We start from the raw sequence: 19415 nt of genomic DNA on the forward strand, positions 1-19415 counted from the left end.
TCTACTGCCCAAATCTCAGTATACCATACGGAAAGATACTTTTCAATTCAAGATGAAACAAGAACAGGAACAATGCGACTAAAATTCAGGTCAGCAATGCTACAACAAATTAACATGCTCACATCCATGGCTGATTACATTGAAACAGACCCCAGTAGAAGAATCCACTTTGGGATCAAACACAAAATTGATCATCTGTTTACTGTTTGAAAGTCAATATTTCCAAGTATAATTTCATTTGACAAGTAATTTTCTAAATAAAAGGGGGCAGATTTCTGTGCAAATTTTTTTTATTGTTTCCACATTTATATCACAACGTGTCCACTTAAAAGGACCAAATAGCAAAGTCATTCCTTCTGTATTGTGCAGAACACAGAAGTCTAATTTCTGTACATTCACTAAGGCTTCTTGTTTTGCAGTTGTGGTATGATGAATTTCATAAGGCAAACAATATCTAAAGGAATGGTAACAAGTATATCTCCAGCATACAAACAGATTCCTTTTGAAATTTTTTGATTCTTTTTTTAAATCAACTTGTCACAGTACAAAGTTGCAAACTAGTAGCACCCTCTTTTTTTCCCTCTGAAATTTGGGGACGCCAGGATGTTTGTAGAAATCAAACAAGAGGAGAGCAAAGTAGAAAACAAAATTATATAGTAGTTGATGTTTAAATTTAGTAAGATGGCAAGAATAAAAAACCCTCATATTTGACATTGTAAAATAGATTTCAAACATTTTGAACCTAAATTATGAAGACCGAAAGATTTTATCCCCTGTTTAAACAGAAGATGATAGCAACTACTAGCATGTGAAGACCTAGGGAATGTTTGGTATGACGTGGCACTGTGCAAACATTCAGTCTAACATGATTTTTCACGTTAAAAAATTACGTTCAAAAAAAGTGATGCAAATAATAGAAATCTGCTGTTTTTGCACGTTTGTCTCACTGCCAAATGAAAGTGTTTTGTTTTTAAAAAGAGAAATAAAATAAATAGATGCATACTTTTTAAGGTAACATTATTCATTTAGTTTTGATGTCACATAAAGCTCCTGTAACTCCCCCAAGACCACATCCAGCCAACTGTAAAGTGCTGGAACATTACCACGCCTCAACCTTCTCCCACAGACAAACCGTTCCTCACTGAGCTCGTTGACCTGTCATTCAAACCTGTCCTAATCCCAAAGGGGAGTTGCATATACATCAGAACTAACCATTCTTTCCTTTTTCCTTCTCACACTCCTGTGCTATTTTCCCTCCTTTGCAATTTTGGTTAAAACACTGATAGCAGCAAACTGCAGAAGAGAGGGTACTGGGGTTGGGCAGGGCAGGGGTCGTACAGAGATGGGCTGAGAATTAGAACCTTCAGAACCTTATCTTGCAACCCTGATACATTTGCTCATTTCCAGTAAGTGGGAACCACTTGTTTGTCACCAGATGACCTTAAACCTTAAAGCAAGCCAAATGGGCACGAATGCTCAGTCCAGACTGACATATGGCAGAATGTGCAGTTGTCCCTGATCACCATGAGGGTCCAAAGATATGCCCTGCGTCCAATCATACCATTTGCCCTGGTTGTCCCAGCAACCATTCACACCTGCCCAGTGTTGCTCGTGTATTCGATGAATGTCCGAGTCTTTGATCTCTCTACTGACCCCAGGAAGTTCTGAGGGAGAGTCTGCAGGTACCAATACGTGGACCTCGCGGGTCTCTGTGCTAGTGCTATACCTGTGGCTTTCGTGCTGTAGAAATTCAACAATGTGACCTCCTGGAGGCTGCACTCCTGAGGATGAAAGAAGGCAGCTCTGTCTCGATAAGTAAGACTGAATAATTTCATTTTTTGATAATTCCTTCCAGTTTGTTTGATCTAAAGTACTTTGCAAATTTACTCTCTGTTCTTGGACCACTTCGGTGGTTCGATGGGGCTCAGTTGGAACAGAGCTTTCAGCCTGAGATGATTCCTTCTGTGTTAAAGGTTTGATCTGTCCAGTGGCAGGGTCAAATGTAATTCTACGCTCTTTCAACCGTACAGGTTTTACACTTTCATCCATAACTTGTCCATCTAAGTTCACCTGATAGTCTCTGGACCTGTATTTTTTCTTGGATGATCTTTTGTCGTGACCAAAAGAGGCACAATCATTGGAGGTCAAGTCTCCCATATTAGCATCCAAGTCAAAATTCTGCAAGGATTCTCCACGATGTGAAGTTGATGAATTGGGGCTTTGCGAGGGGTACATCGAGTCCTGCTGCTGTAGTGGTGAAGAATGATGTTGCAGTTGGTTTTCACCAAGGGTATCCAAACGAGGTGTGTCTACGAGCCGATCTAAGAGCCTTTCCGTCTCTGGTAGGTGTAAGCTTTTTAGCTGAGGCGGCAGAGGTGGTGTTGTAGCTGTCTGCAATACAGGAGATGACATCTGCACATTTTTCTTGGGCAGGTGGGATACTGTCCTGTCAGAATCAGTACCTGCTTGAGCTGACGTTCCTGTAAAGCTCTGAGAAGGGCTAGCTATAGAGCCCTTGGGTGCATACGTCGTAGAAGCTTTGCTCAGCACTTCCTGTTTATGTGTCCTTGGGCTAAATGATTGACAACGTGGGCTACTGGGTCGATAACGGCCCACAGGATCATCAGTTTTTCCATGCTGCTGCAGAATAGCAGTCTTAAGCAACGTGGAAGTGCTAGGGTTTCTTACAAGACCTGGAGAACTGGTATGTGGTTTCACAGCATTGACTGGTATCTTGCAATGCTTGTCATTTTCGTAAGGTGCCTGAGGGTCTGATCTGCATTTGTCTGGAACAGCATGGGTGTTTGAAGGTGTAATTTCTGGAGGACTTGGGAAGTTTTCTGGACTGCTGCGAATTCCATTGGATGGCGGTGGTGTAGAGTTCTGCAGCTGTTCGTTATTAGGCTTTGGGACTTTGGATGGTGGCCCTTTCATGCCATCCCCTTTTCGCTTCCGAATACCCTGCTTGTCACCAAAGAGAGAGTAGGAATTGTGCACATCATTCTTATTTTTCAGATCCGGGACAGGCTTGGCTCCCCCAACTGCAGTGCAAGTGGCCAGAGATGGCAAGTCATGCTTGTAAGCATGAGCTCCCCCATTAGCTGAACCAGGGGAGTTGGACAGTGCTCTGGGCACGGACTCGACCTGCCCGACAGGCTCAACCAGCAACTTTTGCCAGCTCCTTAGCAGTTTCTTGGCACGCTTTGCAAGCTCCTCATTCTTGGTTTTCTTCCGTACATCATTGATAAGTTTCCCCAACCTCGTATCCTGAAAAGGCAAAGAACTAAAAGTTAGCAACTTTAGGTTTGAATAATCCTGTGTACATAAAGTTTTAGTAAGCATTCATCTCATTCCTTTTTCAATCTTCTCATAAAAATCAAGAATGAGCATTTACTGTTGAATATCACTGGTAAGTAAGCAATTTTCGCAGCGAAAGATATCAAATAATTTGCAAATAATTTAAAATGCCCAAGAGTGTATCACAGAGATTTAATCCACTGGTCAGAAAGCCTATTAATTTGTTATATTTTCTAGATGCAATTGCTTTTATTGAGAAATTTCTATTTCATTTAAATGAAAACGATATCATTTTGTCATCCTTTACACCTATTGCACTCTAACTGCTTTCTTAGAGACAGGGGAAACATAGAACAGTATAGCAGAGGAACTGGCCCTTTGGTCCACAATGTCTGCGCAGAACTTGAAGCCAAGACGTGCCATGGGAACTTCCTGTGAAATCAAGCAGTGTTTTGTTCCATGTTAAGAAAGCCATTACTTCCTGGACATACTTGTACATGTATATTGTTTAAACAAAGTCAGAGCCATATTGCCAGAACCAGGCCCTTCAGCCTACCATGCCCACATTGACAATCAAATGCCCGTCTACATTAATCCCGTTTCTCAGCACTTATTCCATAGCCTGCTATGGCCTGGTGATTCAAATACTTTTTAAATGCCTTGAGAGTATGCCTCCTCCATCTTCTCAGGCATTGCATTCTATATTGCAACCTTTCCCTGATTTTCTTTTCACCCTGATGGAACTACAATGGAAAAGTTATGTTGATGCGATCCAATTGCTATAAATGTTATTTATTCATGTCATCACACAGCTGTTTGCCAATAGCGAGCAAATTTTAGTGCCATGTCGTTGGCACTTCGATGCAAATCGATGGTTGAAGATCATATAGAATGGAGTCAGATTGGAGCACTGTGACAGTCCAGTCTATCTCGGTGTGACTCTTGATCGATCTTAAAGGAAAAGTCACTTCCAGAAATGCTCTTCTTAGCAAGCTGAGTAGCTCAAAATGGGGAGCAAATTCTAAAACCATTCAATCAGCAGCTCTGGCTCTCTGCTTCTTCACTGCCGAGTATGCCTTGCAGTATGGGAGCGCTCAGTTCATGCAAGCAAGCTAAACACAAGCTGTCGCTACATCAGTGGATGCATGAAACCTACCAAGACTGACACATCTACCTACTCTCTGGCATTGCACCTCCTGGAATCAGAAGAGCTGTAGCCAGTCAAAAAGAACGTCCCAGACAATCAGAGGATGAAAGACACCCCCTACATGACCGCCCTTTGCTACCTCGGCATTTGAAATCATGCAGAAGTCTCTTCTGTCCATCCCCTGGACTGCAGTGCATCGTTCAGAAGGCTCAAACTCTGGGAAGAGAGACTAGAGAAATCTCCGGAAGACACTCACATGGCAATCGATCCCTCTGAGAAACTCCCACCAGGTTCCGACCAACCGTGGATAACCTGGCGCAGTCTCAACAGACTGCGGGCAGGCATGGGGAGGAACAAATCGAACATGCTGAAGTGGGGATATACTGAAGACTACTATAAATAAAACAATAAAATAATAACAATCTCAAACCAAATTGTTGTGCATCAGCAAAATGCCATTATATATTTGCAACTGTTTGCATGTATATATGCATTCATGCATACACTCTCACCGCCTTCGTAAAAATCTCACCAAACTACCATTATTAAGGCAGTCACGGTGGAGCAGCGGTAGAGTTGCAGCCTTGCAGTGAATGCAACGCCGGAGACCCGGGTTCGATCCTGACTACGGGAGCTGTCTGTACGGAGTTTGTACGTTCTCTTCGTGACCTGTGGATTTTCTCCAGGATCTTCGGTTTCCTCCCACACTCCAAAGACGTACAAGTTTGTAGGTTAATTGGCTTGGTAAATGTAAAAAATCGTCCCTAGTGGGTGTAGGATAGTGTTAATGTGCGGGGATCGATGTATGGCGCAGACTAGGGTGCTTCTGGAGCCCTCATAGTAAGCAATTAACTTCTACCTAGTCTTAAAATGTTCCATTACTGCAAAATAATAACCCCTGTGAAATTTAAATTAAAGCGGAAGTTGTTTAGGGGGTCGAAGTTGGAGGGCGATGTCCTCCACTATGTGCATATGGCAGCTATTCGAATAGGATCCATAAATTAATGCAACATATATTAGCTGCCTTTAGTGTTTATTGTACATATTAGTGCTATGTTCTAGTGAGTTCTTTTTGTTCAGATATTTTTAAAACAACCCAAGGCAGCTTTTTTGGAGTTGAAATATGTGCACAATAATAGCTGCCATATATATATTTTTGCAAGTTTTTGTGAATTTCATAGAAATACATGTGGTTTTACAGTTGGTGCTTTCCCATACAAATTGGTAATTGATGATATTTGGTTTCTCTTCCAATTCTGTGAAAGATTAAGTCAAGTCTATTTTTAGTGTGCTGGAAAGTACATTTCCAAAAGCTTGACAAGGGGAATATCTAATTGCATGAGTGTGAAAATTCCCATCTATTTTTAGTGATAGGGACTGTCTGCAAGCCTTATTGTGTTGAAGTGAATTGGGATTATTTATCATTTTCATCCCTGCTTTTGCATCTTGTGGCACCTCTTGCTTTCATTTGCCTATTGTGAAATAAAGTTTTACACAGCTGAAAATGGATGAACAATCAACTGGAAGTCAAGCACCTTCAACTCCACCATCAGAACGATCTAGTACACCGACATCTGCTGCAACGGTGACACAACCAGCAGCTTACAACCTAACAGTATGAACATTGAATTACAATTTCTGTTAACAAACTTACAAATAACCCCTCCCCCCCCAACTTTCCCCTCCTTTTTCTGTGCCCCATCTGGATTATCATTTCTCACTTTCCTCCTTCCATCTGCATTCCTTCCGCTGACTTCACAATTCCCACTTGCATCCACACATTACACTTTATGTCTCCAACTCTGGCCTTTGTCCAGCCACCTCCCTTTCAAATAAAAACCCTCACTTGTATCCATCTATCGCTTGCTAAGCCACCCACCTGCACCACCACAACCAGTCTGAAGATGGGTCCTGACCCCAAATGTCACCTATCTATGTTCTTCAAAGATGCTGACTGACTTGCTGAGTTATTCCAGCAGTTGTCTTGCTTTCGTCAACCAAAATCTACAGCTCCTCGTGTCTCCATAAAGCTTTGATTTTTTTATTGATGTACAGTTTGCTCAGTTTTGTATATTTTCATGTACATCTTCTACCCTGATCTATCACACTATGACAATTTCTCGCTTATTATCCTGTGTCATTGTTTTTCATTCTGACTTATTAAACCTTCTGTCCTTGAAGTCCTCACCTCTCTTGGTAAGTTTAAAGCCTTGTCATGTCATGTGATAGGAGTAGAATTATGTCATTCGCCCCATCAAGTCTACTCTGCCATTTACAGAGTACAGTTGATGTATACTCCTCTTTTACAGGGGTTATAGTAACAGCAGTCCACATCCCACCGAATGCTAACGCTAGCACAGCTTTAGGCTACCTGCTCGGTGCAATAAACTCGCAACAGAGCACATATCCAGAAGCAGCCCACATCATAGCCGGGGACTTCAATCATGCAGACCTAAAGTCAGTTCTCCCGAAACTTGAACAACACATAAGATGTGCTACCAGGGGGAAAAACACACTAGACAAGGTTTATTCAAATATTAAGAAGGGTTTCAGGTCAGCACCACTACCACACCTGGGGCAGTCAGATCACCTGTCCATATTCTTAACTCCAGCATACACCCCACTCAGGAGGAAAGCTCCAGTCACCATAAAGACTGTTAAGACATGGCCTGAAGGAGCTTCCTCGCAGCTGCAGGATTGCTTCGAAAGGACCAACTGGGATATTTTTGAGGATCAGGACTTGGAGGAGTATACATCAACTGTACTCTGCTACATCCAAAACTGTGTTGACAATGTCACCGTCGACAAACGTATCCGGTTGTATCCCAATCAGAAGCCCTGGATGACAAAGGATGTCAGGTCTCTCCTCAAGGACCGTAACACCGCCTTCAGGTCTAGTGATAAAGCTCTTTACAGTGCTGCTAGAACCAACCTGAAGAGAGGCATCAAGGCTGCCAAAGCGTCCTACAAGAGGAAGATTGAGGACCACTTTACCAACAATGACCCACGGCGGGTATGGCAAGGCATCCAGCACATCACCAACTACAAGACCAGCAACCGCACGACTGCCGACGGCGACGCCTCGCTGGCAGAGGAACTTAACTGTTTCTTTGCTCGTTTTGAGGTGAAAGCTGCAGTGGCAGACATAACACCCTCTCCAGCACCTGACAGCAACACCTTCACTGTGCAGGAGTATGATGTTAAGCGCGTGCTCAGAGCAGTGAATCCCAGGAAAGCTGCAGGCCCCGATGGTGTGATGGGCAGAGTGCTGAGGGAATGCGCAGACCAATTATCTGAGGTCTTCACAAAAATCTTCAACCTGTCCCTTTTAAAATCCACCATCCCTCCCTGCCTGAAGTCCGCCACAATCATCCCACTGCCGAAAAAGTCTGTCATCAGCGGCCTTAACGACTACCGTCCGGTAGCACTCACACCGGTCATCACAAAGTGCTTCGAGAGACTGGTCCTGCAGCACATCAAAGCCAGCCTCCCACCCACCTTCGACCCATACCAGTTTGCCTACAGAGCAAATAGGTCTACAGGGGATGCCATCGACACTGCTCTTCACACTGCACTGACCCACCTTGAACACCAGGGGAGCTATGTGAGGATGCTCTTCCTCGACTTCAGCTCTGCCTTTAACACGGTCATCCCGAGCAGACTGGTCACCAAACTTTCTGACCTTGGATTTTCCCAAACCATCTGCCAATGGATCAAGGACTTCCTGACCAACCGCCCCCAGACCGTCAAAATAGGCCCTCACCTCTCCTCCACCATTACACTGAGCACCGGCTCACCACAGGGCTGTGTGTTGAGCCCCATCCTTTACTCCCTCTACACTCACGACTGCGCCCCCACCCATCCCACCAACACCATCATCAAGTTCGCGGATGACACGACTGTGGTTGGACTCATCTCAGGAGGAGATGAGACAGCCTACAGGGATGAAATCCAAAGGCTGGCAGCATGGTGTTCAGTGAACAATCTTGTCCTGAACTCCTCCAAAACAAAGGAACTTATAATTGACTTCAGGAAAACCAGTGTAGAATACGACCCACTCTACATCAATGGGGTCTGTGTGGAAAGGGTACCCGCTTTCAGGTTCCTGGGTACGCACATTGCAGAGGATCTTACCTGGTCTACCAACACCATCACCACAGTGAAGAAGGCACAGCAGAGACTCCACTTCCTGAGGATCCTCAGGAAAACCAACCTGCAGGAGAAGCTCATGATGTCCTTCTATCGCTGCTCCATCGAGAGTGTGCTGGCATACTGTATAACCACATGGTATGCCAGCTGCTCAGAAAAGGACAGGAAGGCCCTTCAGAGGGTCATCACGACGGCCCAGAAGATCATCGGCTGCTCACTGCCCTCCCTGGAGCACCTGTTCAGCCTACGCTGCCTCAGTAGAGCAGGCAAAATAATAAAAGATCCATCCCATCCCGGCCACCGTCTGTTTGTTCATCTGCCCTCTGGTCGACGTTTCAGGTCAATCAAATCCCGAACAAACAGACTTAAGAACAGTTTTTACCCCAGGGCCATACGAGAACTGAACACTACCTTCTGCACTAGGCAACACTGTTAAAAAATCTTTTGTACTTAATATAATTGTATTTATTTGTTTTTGCATTTATTGCATATATGTTTTTACGCACCGTCAGGATTGGCTATTTTTTAATTTCGTTGTACGAAATATTATTATTATTATTATTATTATTATTAATCATGTCTGATCTATTTCTCCCTCCTAACCCCATTCTCCTGCGTTCTCCCCATAACCTCTGACACCTGTATTAATCAAGAATTTATCTATCTCTGCCTTAAAAATATCCACCGATGGCCTCCACAGCCTCCTGTGGCAAAGAATTCCACAGATTCACCACCCTCTGACTAAAGAAATTTCTTCTCATCTCCTTCCTATCTAAGCCTTTCACTATTCTGTCTGTTTCAATGAGGTCCCCCCTCATTCTTCTAAACTTCAGCGAGTACAGGCCCAGTGCCGACAAGGCTCATCATAGGTTAACCTACTCATTCCTGGGATCATTCCTGTAAACCTCCTCTGGACCCTCTCCAGAACTAGCACATCCTTCCTCAGATATGGTGCCCAAAATTGCTCACAATATTCCAAATGTGGCCTTACCAGCGCCTTTGAGCCTCAGCATTACACCCTTGTTTTTGTAAGAGCAAATAAAGTTAATGGAAATTAGAGGCAAGAATAGAAAATGCTAGAAAAGGCCAAGAAGCTATAAGGCACTATATCTCAGCAAGTTAGACAGTATCTGCATAAAGAGTAACAGTCAATGTTTCAGATTTGTGGTTTACAAATCGAAAATGTTAACAGTTTCTCTTTTCACAAGGCAGGAAACGGTTGCCGCAAGGATTAGAAAAAAGAAATGAACTGCTGGAAGAACTGACTGGTCAAACAGCATCTGTGGAGGGAAATGAAAAGTCAAAGTTTCGGATCAGGACCTTTCTTCAGTCTCGAAGAGAATCTTTGTTCAAGATTCTAGCATCTGTAGTCTCTCGCCTCTCCATTAAAAACAAAGTTGGGAAAATTGGCAACGAGCTGGAATCATGTCCAACAATGGAACAGATGTTTCTGTTTTTGCGGCCAATTAACATAGACCCTGAGACAAGTATTTTTAAAGAAAACAAAGCATCAATGATTCTAAATGGAAAACCAATTGATATATTCAGAACTCAAACTACAATAACTTAATATGAGAACAGATCCAACTGTTCCCATGCTCACCATTGACAAACAATAGTGCTGAAGCCATAGGCCTTTCCATGTTTTAATAACATTTGTCGAGAGATTTCTTTTGTTTGGTTGGTTTATGATTGTATGTGTTATTGCATTTTTATTGATTATTCTTATTGGTCTTATTGTTGAACTGCGGGTAATTTTTCATTTCACTGCACATTTATGTGTATGTGGCAAATAAATTGACTATTGACTATTGTTGCTTCTACTTCCACTTCCACAGCATTCACACACACGCCAATAATACGGTTCTACCAAGAGAGGGCGCTACTGCACTTTACTGGGACAATTGATGCAAAAGGAACCAAACCAACAAAAATTGCACCTCCAAAGCTTTAACATTTGAATAGTTCCTAACCCAAGTAGTCTTGACCTTTATAAAAAGGTCACCAAAAGTTTCATTCTTGATTTAAGTTAAATAGGTGTCACAAAAGAGAGAGGTGAAGACATTTAAGAAATCTAAATGACTGAGTTGCTGCCTTTCAGCACCAGAGACCAGGGTTCAATCCTGACTCCGGGTGCTGTCTGTATGGAGTTTGCATGTTCTTCCTGTGACTGCATGGGTTTTCTCCGGATGCTCCGGTTTCCTCCCACATACAAAAAACTTGCAGGTTTGTAAGTTAATTGGCTTGTGTAAATTGTCCCTAGTGATTAAGATAGAACTAGTGTAAAGGGCGATTGTCAATCAGTGTGAACTCGATGGGCGAAAGAGCCTGTTTCCATACTGTATCTCCAAACTAAACTACTGGCATCAATGAATTGCATTGCACACAAAATATAGCTTAGGAAAAAGTAATGAAAAGGAAAACATTACATTGTCTGCAAAATAATTTTTCTAACATTGCAAAAGAATGAATTCAGAATAGTGAAGTATACTTGCATCAAATAAAAACAAATGAAGGTGAAATAATTCATCATCAAGTTGTGGAAAAGTAGTGACAATTCCTTCTTGTTTCCAAAGTGGGTTAAAGATGCAGGTGATGAAAATAATTGGTCTAGGAAAGCCTTTATCATTTCATGATGAATAACTAAATACCACAGTGGTCAGCATCCTATTCCCTCGACGGAAATTGTAATTAATCGCAAATTTACAAAGAGGGAAGGCAAGTGTGGAAAAATGATTCGGCAATGAAGATGGCAATGAGTGGAATTGCAATGCCAGATATAAGTTAGAAAATTTTCAAGTATAATAGGCAAAGAATTAATAGTGCAAACGACAATGATTTTGGGGAATAGCAGTAATACCTAATCATCCACACGGTACCCATTCTCCTTTGACCTTCTCTAACTTTTTTTCTCTTACCCAGTTCTGATAAAGAATCTTTGATGTGATTCTTTGTCTCTCTTTCTCAGATGGTGCCTGACCTGCTGTTAGTTTCTAATATAAGAAAATAACTGCAGATGCTGGTACAAATCGATTTATTCACAAAATGCTGGAGTAACTCAGCAGGTCAGGCAGCATCTCGGGAGAGAAGGAATGGGTGACGTTTCGGGTCGAGACCCTTCTTCAGACTGATGTCAGGGGGGCGGGACAAAGGAAGGATATAGGTGGAGACAGGAAGATAGAGGGAGATCTGGGAAGGAGGAGGGGAAGGGAGGGACAGAGGAGCTATCTAAAGTTGGAGAAGTTGACGTTCATACCACCGGGCTGCAAACTGCCCAGGCGAAATATGAGGTGCTGCTCTTCCAACTTCCGGCGGGCCTCACTATGGCACTGGAGGAGGCCCATGACAGAAAGGTCAGACTGGGAATGGGAGGGGGAGTTAAAGTGCTCGGCCACCGGGAGATTGGTTTTGTTAATGCGGACCGAGCGCAGGTGATCCGCGAAGCGATCGCCGAGCCTGCGCTTGGTTTCGCCGATGTAAATAAGTTGACATCTAGAGCAGCGGATGAGGTTGGAGGAGGTGCAGGTGAACCTCTGTCTCACCTGGAAAGACTGTTTGGGTCCTTGGATGGAGTTGAGGGGGGAGGTAAAGGGACAGGTGTTGCATCTCGTGCGGTTGCAGGGGAAAGTGCCCGGGGTTGGGGTGGTTTGGGTAGGAAGGGACGAGTGGACCAGGGAGTTACGGAGGGAACGGTCTCTGCGGAACGCAGAGAGGGGAGGGGATAGGAAGATATGGCCAGTGGTGGGGTCCCGTTGTAGGTGACGGAAATGTTGGTGGATGATATGTTGGATCCGCTGGCTGGTGGGGTGGAAGGTGAGAACGAGGGGGATTCTGTCCTTGTTGCAAGTGGGAGGAGGGGGAGCAAGAGCGGAGCTGCGGGATGTAGAAGAGACCCTAGTGAGAGCCTCATCTATAATGGCGGAGGGGAAGCCCCGTTTTCTGAAGAACGAGGACATCTCGGAAGCCCTAGTGTGGAACATCTCATCCCGGGCGCAGATGCGGCGTAGACGGAGGAATTGGGAGTAGGGGATAGACTTTTTGCAGGGGACCGGGTGGGAAGAAGTGTAGTCCAGATAGCTGTGCGAGTCGGTGGGTTTATAGTAAATGTCCGTCACTAGTCTGTCTCCTGTGATGGAGATGGTGAGGTCCAGAAACGGGAGGGAGATGTCAGAGATAGTCCAGGTATATTTAAGGTGAAGTGTATGAAGTCAGTGAGTTCTGCATGGGTGCAAGACGTAGCACCAATGCAGTCGTCGATGTAGCGGAGGTAGAGTTCAGGGATGGGGCCAGTGTACGTCTGGAACAGGGATTGTTCGACGTACCCGACAAAGAGGCAGGCGTAGCTAGGGCCCATGCGAGTGCCCATAGCTACGCCTCTGGTTTGGAGGAAGTGGGAGGAGTCAAAGGGGAAGTTGTTGAGGGTAAGAACCAGCTCTGCTAGGCAGAGGAGAGTGTTGGTCGATGGGGATTGGCTGGTTCTACGGTCGAGGAAGAAACGGAGGGCTTCGAGACCATCCTTGTGGGGGATGGAAGTGTAGAGTGACTGGACATCCATGGTGAAGATGAGGGAGTGGGGGCCTGGGAACCGGAAGTTATCCAGGAGATGGAGAGCGTGTGAGGTGTCTTGGACGTAGGCGGGGAGGGATTTAACCAGGGGGGATAGGATGGAGTCGAGGTAGGTAGAGATAAGTTCGGTGGGGCATGAGCAGGCAGAGACAATGGGTCTGCCGGGACAGTTGTGTTTGTGGATTTTGGGTAGGAGGTAGAATCGGGCCGTGCGGGGCCTGGGAACTATGAGATTGGAGGCACTGGGGGGTAGATCGCCGGAGATGATGAGGTCAGTGATGGTGCTGCTGATAAAGGTCTGGTGTTTATCGGTGGGGTCATGGTCCAGGGATAAGTAGGAAGAGGTGTCTGATAGTTGTCGTCTGGCCTCGGTCCAGTAGAGGTCAGCACGCCAGACTACCACAGCCCCTCCCTTGTCAGCGGGTTTAATGATTAAGTCGGGGTTGTTGCGGAGTGAGTGGAGGGCTGCACGTTCAGGAGGGGAGAGGTTGGAGTTAGTCAGGGGAGTGGAGAATTTGAGGCGGCTGATGTCACGCCGGCAGTTTGAGATAAAAAGTTCTAGTGAGGGTAGTTGGCCACACGGGGGGGTCCAAGAGGAGGGGGTCCATTGGAGACGGTAGAAGGGGTCATCAGTGGGGGGTCGGGACTCCTTACCATGGTAAAAGGCTCGGAGGCGGAGGCGGCAGAAGAAGAGCTCCACGTCATGGCGGACGCGGAACTCGTTGATGTGGGGGCGGAGGGGAACAAAGGTAAGGCCCCTGCTGAGGACCGACCGAACAAAGTTTCTAATACTTTGTTTTATGTCAGAGTTCCAGCATCTGTAGTTCATTGCTTTTCAAAATCTAAAGATTATTCACAGAGACAACGTTTCTTAGTTAATGCCTCTCAATTAAGTACACAAACTCTGTTGTCATCAAGTGCTGGAATTACATCTCATAATTCCTGTTGCTGATTATCAACATTTTCTATGTCCCTCTGCTAATGTTATACAAGATCATAAACTAGAAAATAAAAAAGTATGGCAAGAAATCCATTGGGATTAGCTCCGTGAAAAAAAAGTGACGAGAAAAGAAGTGCCACCAGACATTAAATATGTTCACTGCCTAATCTAAACAATAGGAGACAAATTCCACATGGGCCAGTCTACCAGAGGAATAGCAGAACAGAGCTTGTCTTTATGTACACACTTGGCTGATGACAGCTTAAATTACAAACAGCAAAGGCACTTGGGCACATCAACAGAACCTAACTCCAGAAATGCATAAGCACAAAACTGTTTTGAAGGTACCTCTAGATTGAAGGTAAATAGTTACTCCACCAGTATTTGGCATCAGTCATTTTGCCTTAAGATGCAAGGTTCTCAGTCCTGCCTTGGATTAATTATCTTGGCCTCAAAGGGACTCTTACATCAGACTAGAAAGGCATTTCCTTGTCTACCCGTCTTCTACCTTTAACGTCTAATTATTTTCAATTCCTCCACCTCAACTATTAGAATAGACAGCCAATTCATCACTTGGATGAATAAGTACTCTTGCTTAACCAACAACCCATCAATACCTGTGCATTGCATCCTGTGGAACAATGACTAAATACTGTGCAATATCCATAAACAACGTTTCTCCTATCATCTAGACAGTAACAATCCCTGGCCCATATGCTTCTGAGATTTGGATTACCTACAACAGGCACCTCAAAACACTGGAGAGATAGCACAAAAACCTTCACACAAAATCTTGAAAAATCCTCTGCCAGGATAAATGAACTATGGCCTTTCCAAGCTATTTTTTTAGCATCAAAGTCCTATTTTTTTACCAAATCAGCCTAGAAGGGCAGGCCATATCATTCACATGCCCGACATTGAATTCCTGAAAGAGACATTATTTTGAGCTCTGTTATGGGAAGAGTGGGATGGTGGGCGGAAGGGAATGGGAGAAAGAGGCGGGGGAAGGAAAAACATGGCTCCAGAATGTGGAAGGATGGGAGGTGGAGGAGCGGAAAGAAATTAAGTGGAAAAAAAGGTGTGTGTGTGTCAGGAGTGGTTATTTTGTTTGCTGGTCCTAGCCCAGGTCAAGTGAAGCCCATCTCAACAGGACAGCTCCCTCTTCTGCTTTCCACTTTCATGCCATTTAATTCAGAGAACTTGATAAATTATTACCCTATTTATAGGGGGTGACTTAAACAAATTGTAAAATATTTTAAATACAAAAGTTTATTTACTGATTCAAATATGGTTGTGTTTTGAAATCATTACTGTTGTGAAAGATTTTTAAAATCATGTAAGGAATGCATGCATCAACTCTACTTATATAGGCTTAGGTTGAGACAGTAAAAATTATGCTCTTCAGTTGCTCTGGTAGACTTGGCCCTGTGGAATTTGTCTCCTTTGAGGAATGGTTCTCAAAAAGGAATAAGATTTGATTAATTAAGGAATGCACTAACAAGGAATGGTTTCAAACAAGGTAGATTTTGGAGCACAACATTGATCAAGGGAAAGGATAGCAGAATGAAAAATGTCACCAAGTAAGGGCACCAGAGTAAGAGGCACTTTCGTAGCAAGCACAGGGCTGGTAATGTGTATAATAAGAACATAACACAATATCTTTAAGCAAAATAGGGTTTATTTATCGACTATGGACCAGTTAACTCAGGAGATTGTTCATTTGTGATCAAAGAAAAATATGCATTAAAAAAAGGGTCTAAGAATGAATGTAAATGTTACCAGGAAGAAAATAATTTGCAGTCAAATGAACTCAGCAGAATACAAAGAGAGCTTGCCCCAGTCAGAGGACATCTCCTAGATGCCAAGAAATAGACTTCGATGATCACCTATATTATTGTTTCTAATTTTGAATGTAACTTAATAAATCTATTATGCTAATAACCAATATTTCTGTAGTCAGTGGCTTGTGAAAGATATGAAAGTCTCTTGAATTAAATTGGCAAAATAGCAAATATTAAAGTCCTTTTTTGTTTCTTACTTACATCCAAAGAATTGTTTAACATCTAAATACTAAAACCCTCATTTGTTTGTTTGTTTATTCCTGAACTACAGCCAAAACAGTACACGATAGCACAACATTTTTAGGCCCACCTTAACACACCGACGTCCCTTTGGTGCAAATGGAAGAAGTTTAATTGAAATCGGTGTTATATTTTTAAAGTTATTCACATTTTAAAGTTTAAATCTATCTCCTAGGGAGGGAGGGGGGGGGGATGGAGGGAGGATACGGGGGGGGTTGAGAGGGATGGAGTGGGGGAGGGGAAGGGTGGGGAAGAAGGGGGAGGTGGAGGGGAGGGGAGGGGGGAGCTGCACCAATGCAGGAGAGGTTTGGGCCCCACTTGTGTCTAGTTTTATACTAAATATCCCCATCCTTTTTGCATCATGTCAATCTCTGCTAAAGGATACTCCAAATTTGCATAAGATCATTCACTCAATGTGGCCCATTGTATCTTTTTCCATCAAAATCCCACTTAAGTTCAGGTTTAGTAGTCTTCTTTATCATGTATTCCTAATTTGTGCTCCCAAAACGTCTTTCTTATTCTTGAGGTAAAGCATTGATGAACATGCATTTCTCCATTCTTCTCCAGATCAGTAGAATAGAACACAGGCCAAAGACATCAATGTAATGGAGCAGGTCTTGAATTTGATTGGATACGACAGCAAGGCGAAAGATAGGATCCACCCAGGTTTCTTTGGTGACATTTTTATGTATTTTGTATTCATCAGATTAACCACCTCCAATGCAATCCTCACGACTACCTGGACAACCACAAACAACACTTGTCCAATTGCAATCTTCCAAGATTCAAGGTACCAAACATTCCTTCATTCGTGTATGAAGGAACTGGTCTGTCTTTTACACCAAAGACAGACATAAAATGCTGGAGTAACTCAGCGGGACAGGCAGCATCTCTGGAGAGAAGGAATGGGTGACGTTTCGGGTCGAGACCCTTCTTCAGACTCAATTCTTTCATTTGTATTCTTTATCACACCATTAGACCAGCCCAGAAAAGGTGACTGCTCCATCTCTATTCCATGCACACAAATATTTTTCAATCAGTATTCAGCTGTGAGCATTCCTCTCTCCAGTACTGTAATTTTCTTGAAAGGATGGCATTGGGCTTTTGATAAAGTGGGCTGATACAAGTTAACCACATTAGATGGAGACTTGGACCTTGTATAGGTAAAATTTGGCAAAGTCCAATTTCTTTACTTAAACACAATACAAGGGCAGCACGGAGGCGTAGCGGTAGAGCTACTGCCTTACAGTCCCAGAGACCCGAGTTCGATCCTGACTACAGGTGCTGTTTGTATGGAGTTTGTACATTCTCCCCATAACCTGCGTGGATTTTCTCCAAGATCTTCGGTTTCTTCCCACACTCCAAACATGTACATGTTTGTATGTTAATTGGAGTAAATGTAAAATTGCCCCGTGTGTGTAGGGTAGTGTTAATGTGTGGGGATCGCTGGTCGGTGCGGACTCGGTGGGCTGAAGGGCCTGTTTCTGCGCTGTTTCTGTAAACTAAACTAACCCAACTAGTTACATATAGGTTTCTGAACTCCACGTAGATTAGACGCTCTAAAATAAAAACTACGCTCAGATACCGTGTGGCCCTAAACTTCCTCCAGTTCCAATGTCATTGAAACTCTCAACCTTCTGCTTCTTCAATTTTAATAACGATCTATATATATTTTAGGAACAGCAGAAAAGATACTGTTGACCCAGCCTTTGTCTAGAACCCCTTTGTTCTAGATGTGTTAAAAACTCATTTAAAAACAGAGATTATCAGATCTTTCTGTTGAACCATTTTACATTTTCTGGACATGATTTATCCATACATATTCTGTGAAGATGTTTGCTAGAGCTGCTTGGGAGAAATGAAGCGGGCTACCATTAGCATTCTGGAACCTTTGTAGTATAACAAAGGAGGCAGAGATGTCAGGAAAATTGTTGGTGGGGTATTCACTACTCTTAATATTTCCTCCATTCCAATTTTCGTGCTCTGTACAGCTTTGTTTAAAAAATATTTTAAAAACTATGAAATTGTTTCATCATTTCAGCCTGTTTAAACACTCAATTTTGTTTAAGATTGTTGAATTATAGTCATTGTTTTAATGGAACTATTAAATAATATAAATCTGATATTTCTGAGTGCTTCAAAAGAGAAAGAGGCTGATGGGACTGAAAGTGGGGAATAGCTGGAGATCTGAGAACGCAATTACAGGTAAAGAGCACGAGTGTGACCTACAAACATGGAGAAGGGGGCCATCCTGAAGTGTGGTGCCAACTCTTTTACACAGCATTCCATCTGATAGCAGTGTTATAAAGGTCTCAACTTTTATTGAGACAAGAGTGTTTCTATAAATGCAAAGTATCTTGTGTATTTTTAACAGAATTCCCATTCGATTCTTACAGTTTCAAAATCTTGTATACACTCATTTCCCAGTACTTGCTCTTACAACCTTTAAAATAATGCAACTTGAACTAATTTTTCAAACTTCATATTTCCACTTTAAATTTCATTCTGTATTTTTACTCCTGAAGACAGGCGTTTATTTTCCAGAAAATTCATTTCTTAAGCAGTCCCTTAAAAGATCTAGTATGATTTGTGGTAACTATTGAGGTCAAAGTAGACTTTCCAAAAGATGGGCCAAGGAGTGGTAGGTGGGATGAGTGACTAGTTGGGAAGTGGTGCGCAGTTTCTTCTGTTTATGCAAGGGTTCCGTCTGCATATGATGCATGGTCTTGAGGTTCTTAATGCTATCTGAAATGAATCTTCATATCTTTGCAATGGTCATAGATGTCATGGCCCAAAGATTCACAGGTATCAGAGGGAATGTTGCATTTCTTCAAGGAGGCTTTGAGCACCTGAAAAAAAAGTCTTCCCAAGGGAGCAAGCTTGGAATGGAATACTTGTTTTGGAAACCTGATGCTGGGTATTTGAATGACGTGGCCTGCCCAACATAGTCGAATGAATAGGCTGAAATCCTCAATGCTGGAACTATTGGCTTGAGAAAGGACAATCACATTGGATCCTGGCACTGAATTTAGGGTTTTTCAGAGAAGGCATTGATGGTATCTATTTGCTGCCTTGACACCTGGACAACCAATCACAGGTGCCTTAAGGAACATGACATATATATCACTGCTGTTTCTGCACAATCCTTCAACTTGACTAGAGGTGAATTAATGTGTGTCCCCGTCCCCCCCCCTCCGAAAACAAAGAAGAAATTATTATTCTCCTTTAGATACAG

General features: G+C 43.2%; 1 protein-coding gene across 1 annotated transcript in view; it reads right to left on the reverse strand.

Moving 5' to 3' along the window:
* Positions 1-284: 284 nt before the first annotated feature.
* The window catches only part of LOC144607026 (mediator of RNA polymerase II transcription subunit 26-like), a 78173-nt gene continuing 59042 nt past the window's right edge, over positions 285-19415 (reverse strand). The window contains exon 3 of the mRNA XM_078423576.1: positions 285-3267. Within this exon, the coding sequence (XP_078279702.1) occupies positions 1477-3267 (1791 nt within the window). The 3' untranslated portion in view covers positions 285-1476. The remainder of the gene's footprint in view (positions 3268-19415) is intronic.

This window comes from Rhinoraja longicauda, chromosome 28 (genome assembly GCF_053455715.1).
Source record: "Rhinoraja longicauda isolate Sanriku21f chromosome 28, sRhiLon1.1, whole genome shotgun sequence".
NCBI classification, from domain to species: domain Eukaryota; kingdom Metazoa; phylum Chordata; class Chondrichthyes; order Rajiformes; family Arhynchobatidae; genus Rhinoraja; species Rhinoraja longicauda.